Source organism: Parasteatoda tepidariorum, chromosome 7 (assembly GCF_043381705.1).
Source record: "Parasteatoda tepidariorum isolate YZ-2023 chromosome 7, CAS_Ptep_4.0, whole genome shotgun sequence".
Taxonomy (NCBI): domain Eukaryota; kingdom Metazoa; phylum Arthropoda; class Arachnida; order Araneae; family Theridiidae; genus Parasteatoda; species Parasteatoda tepidariorum.
The window spans coordinates 30334491-30347937 of NC_092210.1; the positions used below are offsets into that span (position 1 = coordinate 30334491).

Genomic DNA, 13447 nt, shown 5'->3' on the forward strand with positions numbered 1-13447 from the left:
TTTAGTTTGAATATATCTCATATTTTTACAATATAAGTATAAAGGTAATGTGAGCAAATTTCAATATTTTTCACGTAATGAAATCTGACAATTTTTCCTTATAGTACAACATACAACTCCTTACATTTATAATAAAAAAATCGTTAGATTTCGTCAAAGAAAAATGCTAAAATTTACATAAATAAAAATTGCAAAATTAAAATACGAATCTAGTTTGTGACTTTAAGAGAACGCCATACCAAGGGAGAAACTTTCCGTCGCAAATTCTCTTTCACCAGCATTAATTTTAAAAATGCCGAAAAAAATTTTCAAAATATCAAAATGCAAACAAATTATTGGAAGAGAACTTCACCATTGCGTCATCCTAAGTTATCTTCTGATAATTTATTGTCATTTGGATTTTTAAAAATTTCTTTTCAATTTTTGAAATTTCATGGCTTATTCTAGGTTTCTCTGAATTCAGTTTTTCTTTACTTCAAATTAAATAGCTATAGAGGTAAATGAGAATTTGATACGAAAATTTTCTACAGCGGTATGTCGTCTTCCTAAGTCAGGACAACGATAAAACAAATCACAAAAAATCATTTACCGTCAGAAATATCTTGTTCAAGCTTATTAAATCTCCAGACCAATAAAAATATATCCATTTTAATAAAGCTAATTTTTGAAGCGATACAATCGGAAATTCAGTCAGCGTATAAAAACAAAATAATCCATTAATGGAGAAAGTAAATTGGCAGGATTTAAAAAAAAAAGGAAGAAAAATAATAACAATAAAGGCGCAAGACAGTTAGTTAGACTGACTTCTTTTATGTGGCACACAGCTGTAATTCTAAACGGGCCACTTAATTTCATCTCCAAAACTTTCGCATGACTTCAGCATTTAACATCTTTCGAGATTGAAGACAAAGGCCGGATACGGATCGTGACCATAGAATTGAATGAGAAGTATTTTTCAAAACTTGGGGTAACACACGGGCAGTGCACTTCCTTTTTTAAAAGACGGTCAGTTTCTGTTTTTCTCTCTCCCCCGCAGAGTAAAAAAGGGCGTTTTAAAAAACAAACACAAAACCTAAAGGAAGTGCGAATAGTTACACTGTTTTAAGAATAGATCCTCAGCGAGGTGGAGGAACATTTGATGTCATTATCAATTTATTTTTCTTGAAGAAACTACAGAAACAATAATGTTTCAAAACAATAAGCCTTGAAAACTATTTTTAGCCCTTCTTAATGATGGGTAACTTCCCTTCAAATAAATCTAGTCCCCGCTTTATTAGTCAACTTGCTTTTCATGTTTTTAACCGGATACAAAATTATGTGATGCGTTTTTGTTGAAGAATAAAAAGCAGCATTCTGTATTTATAGTGAACTATGCATTCCAGTTTTAAACTATACATGAATTATGCTAATATTTAGACTTATTACTGTACTAAAACATACTTAGTACTGAATATTGAAGGAAAATGGTGGAGAAATAGTGCTTTGTTTCAATAACATCAAATTCTGACCAGGGTTGCAAAAAACCTGGGTTTTAATGGGCTTTTCTGGGTTCTATTGGGCTTTTTCTGGGTTTTTTTTTTATGTTTTAATGGAGTTTTTTTCGAAAGAGAGGGCAGGGATAAGTACCTTATTTTAAAACAGCATATTTTAATATTAATAAAGTTTAATTTTATAAATTGACTTAACATATAGGTAATTAATAATTAATACAAATAAATTGATGCAAAAGCCTGAAAAAAGTTTCCTCTGACATCACTACACAAAATGTTATATGTACTCACACACATCACACATTTGAAACTTATTTTAACACAGGATTACTTTTTATTTATATTTTAGTTGATTAATTTGATTTAGTATTTGATATTAATTTGAGGAAAATATTTTATTTGCTTAGAAAGCGAATCGAAGGCACTGACTAATCAATAGCCATACAGTCAAATCTAACCAGCAAGGTGACTCACGCGTCTCCAACATATGTAGTTTTTTCACCATAGGTTAGTTTTTTTAGGCTAGACTACATATATATTTAAATAGAATAGCTCTTCAATATAATAGAGGATAAAAAAGAAATCAATCTTAGAAAAACCCAGTAAAACCCACTTTAGGGTGGGTTTTTCAGAATGGGTTTTACTCAGTAAAAACCGGGCTGGTTTTACTGGGTAGGTGGGTTTTTTGCAACCCTGATTCTGACTCTTCTCCCCCCATTCAACTGGTTTTTGACAATAAAACATTTAATCCTCAATATTGAAAAATTTTGATCCTCAATATTTGATCCTGCAAAATGACTAAATTTTAGAAAATTTGATGTTTTCCCATAACTTACTGTCAGACATTCCCTAACAAGTAAACATTCTAAGGTGTTGAATAGAATTTTCCGTTCAAAAAAGATTGTTGCTTAGGTAACATGGGGTAAAAAAGCTAAGAATTAAATCAAACTAATTTTAATTACTTAGCAATGAAGGGAATTTCATTAAAATTTCCCCTAAAAAGCATATTAATTTAAATAACTTCCCTTAAGAGGATTCTATACTACTCTAGAAACTTTTTATATCAAATTGTCTTGCACATTTTTGGATTTTTTAAAATTCAAAGTATAGAAAAACTGAGTTTAAGCAAACCTAAAATAAACCATGAATTTTCAAAAATTGAAAAAATGTTCTAAACATATCATTATACAAATTAATCACTAAAGGACAATTTCCCCACAAAGTAATCCTATCGTAATTGGTTTACATTTTGGTATTTCGAAATCTTTTTTTTTTCAGCATTTGAAACATCATGGCTTATTCTAGGTTTGCCTGTACCCACTCTTTCTATGCTTTAAATTTTATAAAACTTATTGGACGTGAAAGATACTTTATCGCGAAGAATTTCTCCAGTGATGTAGCATCCTCTTAAAAATCACAAAGTGTCTACGAAAATAATATATTTCATATATATTTTACGTCAGCACTGTGGTCGGTGTGAGCCGGGGGCGGAATTCGCATCGATCATCCGTGGTTGGGATTCGAACCCGAGCCACCTCATTGGAAGGCGAGCGCTTTACCTCCTAAACCAACACGGCTCAGACGGTTTCATTTGAAAATGTACTTTGTTTACATGTGTACAAGTTTTGATCAAATTTTGATGCATGCCCTATTTTCTTTACAGAAAATGAGATGTCAGCGTAAAGAGCCCTGTCGACTTTTCACTGTAAAGAAAAGACCTGACGTTGAAGAAGTCGGCACGAACACTCTGTGTCAATGTGCGAGAGGGCATCGCTGTCCACAACATCACAGCGAACCTTCCGTGATATCCAGCCCTTCAAGTTTTACAGAAGAACACATTCGGACTTATAGTGGGTACTGCACATCAGAATTGCCCACACTGTAGTGTTCGTAATGTGTCTCAATGAGACACGGATTTTTAATTTATGCATTTGAACTTCAAAAACTGAATGAAGTAGTGTTGTAAAAATGTTAGAGTGTAAATTAGTGACATTGAAAAATTGCGATCTGTGTATATAAAGTATTCTGCTAAGAGTTGCCATGAAAAAGTATTTAAATAGGCAACATGAATTACTTTAAAACTCATATACAGTATATTTATTATATAAATGAATTCGATGCAGTATGTTGGAAGAAATTACACAAGCATCAACTGAATTGTTGGTGCCATGGAATTTAACGAGTTTGCTAAGCACTATTTAAAGAATTTGAAAGTAGACAGAAGTATTAAGTTAAAATACAATGATTTTAATGAAATGACATGTAAAATCCTAATGACAGTGTTAAATGACAATGATATTTAACTTCTTTTTTAAGAGCAAATTTTAATTCATAGAATTCGTTCAATAGTTACTGAAGAGCTCATTTTACTTTTAAAAAATTTTTTATTTACATTTCATATTCTTAATTTTTTATCTATAAATTTAAATTTTTAAAAATGTAGCTATTAAGTATAATTTAGCAAATATTTATTCTTATTGAATAAATAATGTAAAAAACGTGATGTCAGTAGCAATTACATAAATAATTGAAGAAACCTTTTGATAGTTGATGTAAATGAATTAAGACAATGCATTTCTAGAAATGTTTATGATTTTTAAAATACTATTCTAACCAAAATATTAATGAAAATGCTGCATTTATTTTAAAAATTTTCTATTAATATTTTAAATTGATGAATAAAATTGCAATAATTACTATTATAAAATAAAAATAATCTTTAGGCCTTTTTTTTAATTACTAATTTGAATTTATAAGTTCTTCGTGATAATTTTTATTTCGCGAATTCGACTTCTGATATAGGAAAACGGAATAATAAATGAGATTTATCTTAATACGAATTTTTAATCTGGTTCGTTTTCTTTGTTTCTGTTTAGTCTGATAATTATAATCCAATTACGTCTAATTAAAATTCTCATCTTTAATTATTATTTTTATTAATTAGTTAGTTGTAATATATTAATTAAAATTCCTTCTAAAAGTAAATACGACAAATGACATTCATTAGTTTTGTAATTATAGAGTAAGATAAAAATAAATTTCTTTTTCGATATGTAAGCAAACGAAGAATAAATGACATTTAAAATACTAATCTGATAAAAGAATCCGATCATTAAGGTAGACACGAGTCAAGTGATATGTGCCTATTTTCACGCTTGACCAACTACGACTATTCCCGTGAAAGCACAAAGAAATTTTTCTCCGACGAAAAGGAGAATGTTCTAAAGGTGAAGTCCAAGGTGCCCAGTGACACGGCCCACTGGCTAACGGCGGTCAGAGGTCCTATTGCAGAAATGGATGGCCTTTGCACAGATTCTCAACCCTTTATGAATAGTACCCTATGGGAATCGAACGTAGTGAATCCTTCCCATGCTCGACCTACGAACCAAGACGAATCCGGACAAAATAATTGGTAAATCTTTAAAAAGGTTTTTGGTGAGTCCCAGAAGAGAAACTTCTTCACACACCCACAATTTTCACAGCTGAAGTCCGACTTCCGATTCTAATTCCATTGAGAGCGAGCCACAAGCTAATGATAGAAAGCGATTTCTGTTTTGGTTGATCTTCACCTTTTATGAGAGATACATTTGGGAAACAATAATTTATTTCAGACTTCCGATTGTTTGGAAATGTTCATATAAATGACAGCAATTTAGTATCAAAGTGGGAAAGTAAATTCATTCGTTATCGTTTCCGAAAATCAGGCAAGCAATCAAAATCTTTTACAGAGATAGCTTAAAATGAAAGAAATTGTCTGCTCGTATTTATTTTGTTTAATGGGTGCAATTTCTTTGTTAAAGTCTGCACAAATTTTGGGGGAAAAAAATATTAAATTGCTCCTTCTTTTTTTTCTTTCTTTTTTTTGGATTAAAAGTTTTGGAGTTTCCGGTGATAAATCAAATAATGTTTATAATGAATATCGTATTTACTTCAAACTATTTAAAAATAGGAATTATTCTTTAATAATGCAATAATAATTTCTAGAAACTTTCAATAATAAATTGTTTTCAATTCCGTTTCTTATTTGAATAGTTCCTGTTATTTTGAAGGGAAAAAAAATCAATTTGCATGATTCCTACTCTTGTTTCATCATTACTTATTAAATGAATACTATTATATAATTTATCCATTTAAAAAAAAATACGTTATACTTAAATAATCTGAAATTATATTTTATGTTTATTTTCCTTAAATTTAGACGTGAATAAAGAAAATTTTCATTGAACTCTAGAATAGTTAGATACATATACTAGTAAAAATATGCTGTTAAAAAATACGGCGTATATATCATGCGAATATTAAAAACAAAATATTAAAAAGACTTTATAAAAATGTAACTATCATTTCATTGAGAAGGAATTAATTGAAGTTTTTGCGCTAAGAAAATATTCCCTTCAGTTTTAATCAATAAAAAAACTTCCTCAAAATGTAGACATCGTAAAAATGTATCTTTGTGTCATTTCACTGAAAATGAATTAGTGGAGTTTTTACGATAAGAAAATATACAATTCATTTATAATCAAGGCACTAGAATGGATAGAAACCACTTCACTAACAGTGCCATATACACAGGTTAATTTAGTAATACTCAACATTTTGTGAGTGAATAAATATTCTTCTCTAAACAACATAAGCTTGCTTTTAATAATCATTTTAATGACGTCATCATAAACAAATATGGAGAGTTTTATGAGTGTTTCACTTTGTGCCATTTTATACTCAAATTTGACTTTTAGTGTGAGAGTCAATATATTTGAGTTGATTTGTTTTATATGTAAAAATGTACAGTGTACAGAACAGAACATAAATAAAGACAAATGAACTATTTTTTTTAAGTGTTTGTATCTTTTATTTCTTTATCATCGATTCCACTTCTTTGATACATTTTGAGAGTCCTGTTTCATTTGATATAAGTTGATATAAAAACTGCCGGCGATAAATATATTTTACCAATATTTAAAAAAAATAATAACAGCAGTAGAGAATTTAATAAAAAGAGAACGAGATAAAAGGAATTGGTTTACTCAAAAGGTTCTTTTTTTAACGATTTTTATTTGGGACAATTTAATTATTATTTTTTTAATTGATGGTTTTTTTCACTCTCCCATGTTAATATTAAAATGAGTACAAGATTGATGAAGAATATTTGATAAACATGAAAATCATGTTTTTAGATATTTCCAAATTATACGCCTATTAAATNTTTTAATTTTTTTTTTTTTTTTGAGAAATTAAATTAGCGTCGAAGGTTTAATTTTTTATTTTCCCAGTATGTATTTTGACCTAAAAAATGAATAGGAATATAAACACTAATACCTATAAATAACGCCTACGAGCTCCAGCATACTAAAAACGCAACACAAATAATTTTAAAAAGTAAATAAATAAATTTAATTCGAATTGAACGAGAAAAAAATCAGATCCATTGTTATTATAAACAACAGAAAATGACTACTCTAATAAAAGTTTTCAAAATTTTAAAAAAAATTAAATTCCTTTAAAATACGATAAAATTTGGAACAACGTAGTAGAGTAAACTAACCAGTGAAGTAGCATTTAAGCTTCGCTCACCTTTTAGAAAATCATATTAATTTCAAAATTCGTAATTTTAGTTAAATGACAGTGTCAACATATTTGTTACTAATGGTAAATTGTGTAAAAAAATTGCAGAGAACTAACATAATATTGTTTTAAAGTTTTGGAGATTCAAATAACAAGTAGAAAGAAGACCAAGTGAAGGAACAGCTCTTACCAGTGAATGAACACTTAATTTTGGGTATTTTTTTAATGCTCTTTATGAATTTATAAGCCATACAAATACTTAAGAACAAGCCTATTCTTGAAATTATAACATATCAATACTTGGAAAATGCTAACTTTTTTTTGTAATCATGAATTGAAAATTAAAGTATCAACATATTAACACATACTGTTCATTCACTGGGATATCTATGCCCAGTAAATGAGCATGTCTGTTCCCTCACTGGTTAGAAGTTGTTTTTCGTATTATTAACATACTTTTGATGCGGAACATCACTAAAGGTACAAGAAAATTAAAGTTTATTTTTTATTTTCATTAACTTAGAAAAAAAACCAGTAAAGGAACACTTGTTCCTTCGCTGGGTTTTCATCGTTTGGTGATCCAGTGAATAAACACCACCTTATCTCAATACTTTATTATGCTATGATGCTTAAAAAAAATAAAACGTAACTTTTATAACTATATTTTGAATTCTCTTTTTCACAGTGAAAAAAATGAAACTATTACATGCAATAAATTCCACTTCAAACACATAAATACAAACACCCACTTTATAATTTTTTCAAAGAAACAAGGTGTTGCAGAGATAATAACAAATTCAAAAATTTTTCCAGAGAAGTCTATTTGACCAGGTAATCCAAAACATTGCTAGATGACTTCCTATTGTTTGGCAGTAAGCTATTGTTACCAATCAATCTAAAGAAAAACTTTCAAATTCTTATTTTTAATCAATATATATGAAATGTTCCTTCACTGGGTAGTGTTCCTTCACTGATTGGTTTACCCTATATATCAACTACATTAAGAATAATAATGAATTTATTTGTAATAGAATTAGACATATTCTAGACTGGAGCAGGGTTCTCAGCAAGCTACGGCACCCTAGGCTGAAAATCGTCAAAGATGTTTTTAGCTAAATTGTCCTTATCTTCATCATTATTATCTCGCTTATCATCAAATAAAACAAAATATACCGAAGCCAATAGTTATGAAATTATAGGAAGGATTAAGTAAATTCTGTAAGCTACTATTTTGATCGGTTAAGTCATCTGAAATTTAGAAATTCAAAAACTCACTTCAACATATGTTTTACACAAATATCAAAGACGAAAATCAAATTCATTTTTCTAGACGTTTTAAGTAGTGTCCTCCCCCTTAAACATAAACCCATTTCAGTGCTGCCATTATTCATAAGCATTTCTTTAAGCTTAAAATTTTTATATTATTTATTTATTTGGTATTTTTATTAAGTTTAAAAGTATTTTTAAAACAAGACAAAAATGAGCTAATGAAAGTGACAAAAAAAACTATAAAAAAACAGAGCATTTAAATATCGGAAGCAATTTTTTTTCAAAAATTATTACGTTTTAAACATAACGACAGAGCTAACCAAAGCCTTTTGAAATTGTTATAGCTTGCAGGAAATGCATTTTTAATAAAATTACGAGTCAGAACTGGGGCTTAATTTCATTTTTTAAAATCAGCAAAGTTTGCTAGAAAAATCAGGGCTCATACAAGCAATTTTTAAAACGGTATAGCAAAACATTTTGCGATGCAGAAAATTCAACATAATCATTGCTTTTGACTTATTGCAAAAAATAAATTAAAAAAATTACTGGATGGTAAAAAAATATAAATCAGAATTTATTAAACCATGTTGAAAAGGCCGAAAAATCGATAAATAACTCTCATAGAATAAGGTGAGTTTACGACGAAATCGTTGCGATTAAGTACGCCAAAAAATTGGTACTCAAATTTGAAATTCATGCGTCGTAAAAATATTATATAAAAAAAATATCGGAATTTTTATGATCATTTAAAAATGCCGCAAAAACGAAAAATAGCTCAAATAACTGCCGAGAAAACAACATAGATTTACGGCAGCATCCGCGTGAATCATGCTCAACAAAAAGTAATTACAGTAGGGAACCGATTATCCGGAACGATCGGGACGCACTCACGGAAATGCTCNAAAAAAAAATGGCGGGAAAATTTATCGAATTTCGTTCCGGTTTTTTGGTTTTCCGGTTTACTGATTTCCGGATAACGGGTTCTGTACTGTACTTACAGTCGATCTTCGGGTATCGCAAAAGTATTGTATTAAAAATACTGAAGTTTGAAAACTCATGTGGAGATTGTCGGAAAAACGATAAATAACTATCGCAAATGAAAACGAAAAAAGATGAGGATTAACGATAATGGGGGCGTCAAGATGTGATAACTCTAATTCGAAATTCATATGTCGTAATAACATCGAAGAAAGAAAAATTAAGTGAAAAAAAGAAAGGAAATTCAGACCACCAGAAGTTACTAGCAATTTTTGCTACTGCGTTCTTCTGTAAACTATTTTACTTCTTCAACTAGCTATTTGCTACTTTCTTAAATAGCACCAAGAACTGAAATAGCATCAAGAGATCCATCAATATTCTTAAATCAACTACAATTAAATCATATATTTAAATTAAACAAGTAAAAAATAAAAAATCAATAAATAAACAGGTGGAAAAAGGAGAAGAACAAAATTTCACCTCAAGGCCTAATTCTTATTTCTAACTCCGGCTTCTGAATAGCATAAAAGAAAAGATTCACGGTCTAATTTTTTAATTCAAACTATATTTCCTTTTGTGTTCGATTTTTTTTTTATTCTTCCTTTCATCTACTTGGAAATAAATATGTGGGCCGGTCGAATAAACTTCATTCATGAAAAATAATGCCCTCCATTAATCCTGATTACTTCGCTTCCGGTGGAAAATAACTACTTCACAGGAGTAAATGAACGTTCTAAGTGTCAGGAAGGGGGGGGAGGGGAATGGAATTCCAGAGAACATTAAAAAAAATCTCAGAAGGATACGATGGAGATGAGGAGGGAGCGGGGGAGAGAGATACTTAGTGAACATTATTCACCCTCTGGGTAAAGAGTGGACTGAACCTGTAGTTATCCTTACTTACTCAGAAAAATCGGTTCAACGTTACACCATATTTGGGTATCTTGATCAATAATATGGTGCTAATTTAGCGCAACCTTAATAAAGGGTTAAATTGTACCATATTTTCATTCAAGGTGAATCTTCGCGCAATCAAGTTTAAAAAATACGATAAATTGGACAATAAAATTTTGGGGCTTGTTGAACCATAGCATCGTTTAAATCTGCTGCCCGTTTACAAGGTCTTAAATTGAACCATATATTCGTTCAAGTTAAACTATAACATAGTTACTGAACCATCGTGTAATCAGGTTTAAGAAATATGATAATCTGGATAATAAAATTACGAACTTGATGTACCATAATACCGTTAAAATCTGCGAAAATCTTATTAAGTTGTTTAATTGATTTATATATTCACTTAAGTTGAACTATAATATTGTCGTTGAACCACACTAGTAATCAGGTTTAAGACATATGATAATCTGGACGAGAATGAAATGTTGGAACCTATTGAACCATAATAGCGTTTAAATCTGCAGTAACTTTAATAAGATGTTAAATGGAATCATATACTCGTACAAGTTGAACGAAAGCATTGTTATTGAACCATAATACCGTTCAAATCTGCGGAAACCTTATTAAGTTGTTTAATTGAGATTTATATATTCACTTAAGATGAACTATAATATTGTCGTTGAACCATCGTGTAATCAGGCTTAAGAAATATAATAATCTGGACGAGAATAAAATTTTGGAACCTATTGAACCGTAATAGCGTTTAACTCTGCAATAACTTTAATAAGATGTTAAATTGAATCATATACTGGTACAAGTTGAACTAAAGCATTGTTATTGAACCATCGTGTAATTAGGTTCAAGAAATATGATAATCTAGATGATAATAAAATTTTAAAGCCTGTTGAACCATAAGAACGTCTAAAACTTCTCCAAACTTAATAAGATATCAAACTGAACCAAATATTTGCTCAATTTGAACTATAGTATTTTTGTTGAACCATCGTGTAATTTGGTTTAACTAATACGATAAACTGGAAGATAGTAAAATTTTATACCCAAAAAGTCATAAAACCGTTTAAAACAGCAGCAAACTTAATAAGATATTAAATTGAACCATAGATTCGTTCAAGTTGAACTATTGTAATCTGCTTCAACCTTAATAAGATAAATTGAACTATACATTCGTTCAAATTGAACTATATTGTATTGTTGTAGAATTATAGGGTAAATCAAATTTAAGATCTGATTATTGTACTTATGTTGTTTTCGTAGCAACATGAAAAATAAATTTAATAATATAACCGGGAATTAAAAAACAAGGAGCAGTTTCACTCCCGGAAAAAATTTTCAGGAGTGAAACTCAAATCCGATGTATAAAATATACGTCTAAATAGGTAGTGGCGAGCTCCTGTTCAAACAATATATTATGATGTTGTTTCAGTTCTTAGTGAAAGTTAGTAATAAAATTAAAAAAATAACAAAAAGTGTTTTTTCTTTTATAATTTTTAGAGAAAATAAATTTAGCAAAGGAGGCAAATAAAAAGAGGATTGAAAATGTACTCAATCACAACATTTTTAATAAAAATATGGGGAGAAAAAATTAAAATCGTGCATTGATTTTAAATATTTTTATTTAGACAAACTAAGTTACAATATTGGCGACTTTACTTGAAACCTTCCCTTATTTTTAACGATAGAAAAAAAAATTTTCGGCAGTGCAATATTGATGGTATTAAATTGGAAATTTATTCACGTTTAAAGCACTCAGATTGTGGATTTTTTTCAATTTTATTTTTCCAATGAGCCTCGAAAAACAGCCTGTATTTCATTAAACGACACTACAACATTAGTAGCTATAAAAAGATAGAACTTTGGCTGTGTATACAGGCGACGGAAGGCATTTTAGATACTTTCACGAAATCGTGCCTCATTAGGACATTCCAATGTAATAAAAAAACATGAAAATATTTTTTATTGCAAATATTTCTAAAGAGTTGCAATCATGTGCAACAATTCCAAGCAGTCGTTTGTTTAAGCCGATGTTAGGAAACTGGTCTATATTGTGATATTGCATTTTTAACGTATTGTAAAAGAGGCGCAACTTATTAGGGAAAAAGTATACCACTTAAATCGATACTAGAAACACTTCCCGTAAATTTCGGGTGCAACTATTGTAATAAGGATCTAATTTGGACATGGATCTAATAGCTGGAATATTTCTGTTATTTAACACCCAATGTTCAGTTGCAAATTAAAAAATAAGATTTTTACAACGAGAAATTAATTTTTTTCCTTTTTAATTGTCTATTTTTATTCATCACTTTAAATAGCAGAAAATATCATGTTACGAATGAAAATGCTTACTATAATTTAATAATCACTTACGATTCTTTTTTTTTTTTTTTTAATGAACTGGTGAGAGGTTAAAGAGGCCCATACTCTTCCAACCGAACTAAACTATTACAGACGGAGATGAAGAGGAAAAATTCTAAAAATGCTTTTTAATTCTTTTCATTTAGTTTTTACAAATAAACTGATCATGGATATTTACTCTAATTAGCAGTATTTTCCGCCCAGGGCAAAATGCAAGGCCACCACCCAATTACAATCGTAGATATAAATTGTGCGGTATCTTAGATTCTCTATTAATTTTTACGACAAAATTATGCCAGTAAGATTCTGCAATACACAGTTTTTAATAGGTAGTTAAATAGTTTAGTGTTGTCTGTTTTTAGATATTTGATAAGTATCTTTGTTTTTATACAATTAAAGTTCAAAGTATTTTTTAGCGTCGTCCATATCCCTTCTTAGCAGTTTAAACTGTAATAAATCTAAATATTAAAAAAAAATCTAAAAACTGATGAACGAGTAATTTTAAATTACTAATTAAAAAACACAAAATGCATCATTTTAGTGCTTTAAATATTTGAGGAAAAATTCATAGTTCTAAAAATTAAAAATCTCTCTTTCTCCTAATCTAACAAAGCGACCTCCTTTTTTTGGTACATTTTTTTAAAGGTATTGTGCTATCTAATAATACTACACTAGCAACTTTTCACAAAAATGACTGAGCAAAAAACTTGGCGAATTTTGAAAAGCTTTGTTTGGTATCCAGCTACTGGCTAAATACCATTTCATCTGAATAAAATCGGGTAATACATGATAATAATTCACAATTGGGTATACTATAGCCTACGTCACAGATCGTGTTATTCCTACTAAATTTAACTAGTAAAATATTTTGGTTTGAT

At 29.4% G+C, this 13447-nt stretch overlaps 1 protein-coding gene across 1 annotated transcript in view; it reads left to right on the plus strand.

Moving 5' to 3' along the window:
• The window catches only part of LOC107444844 (protein argos), a 28440-nt gene extending 22122 nt beyond the window's left edge, over positions 1-6318 (plus strand). Inside the window, exon 4 of the mRNA XM_016059077.4 lies at positions 3154-6318. Coding sequence (XP_015914563.1) covers positions 3154-3375 — 222 coding nt within the window. The 3' untranslated portion in view covers positions 3376-6318. The remainder of the gene's footprint in view (positions 1-3153) is intronic.
• Positions 6319-13447: the final 7129 nt, after the last annotated feature.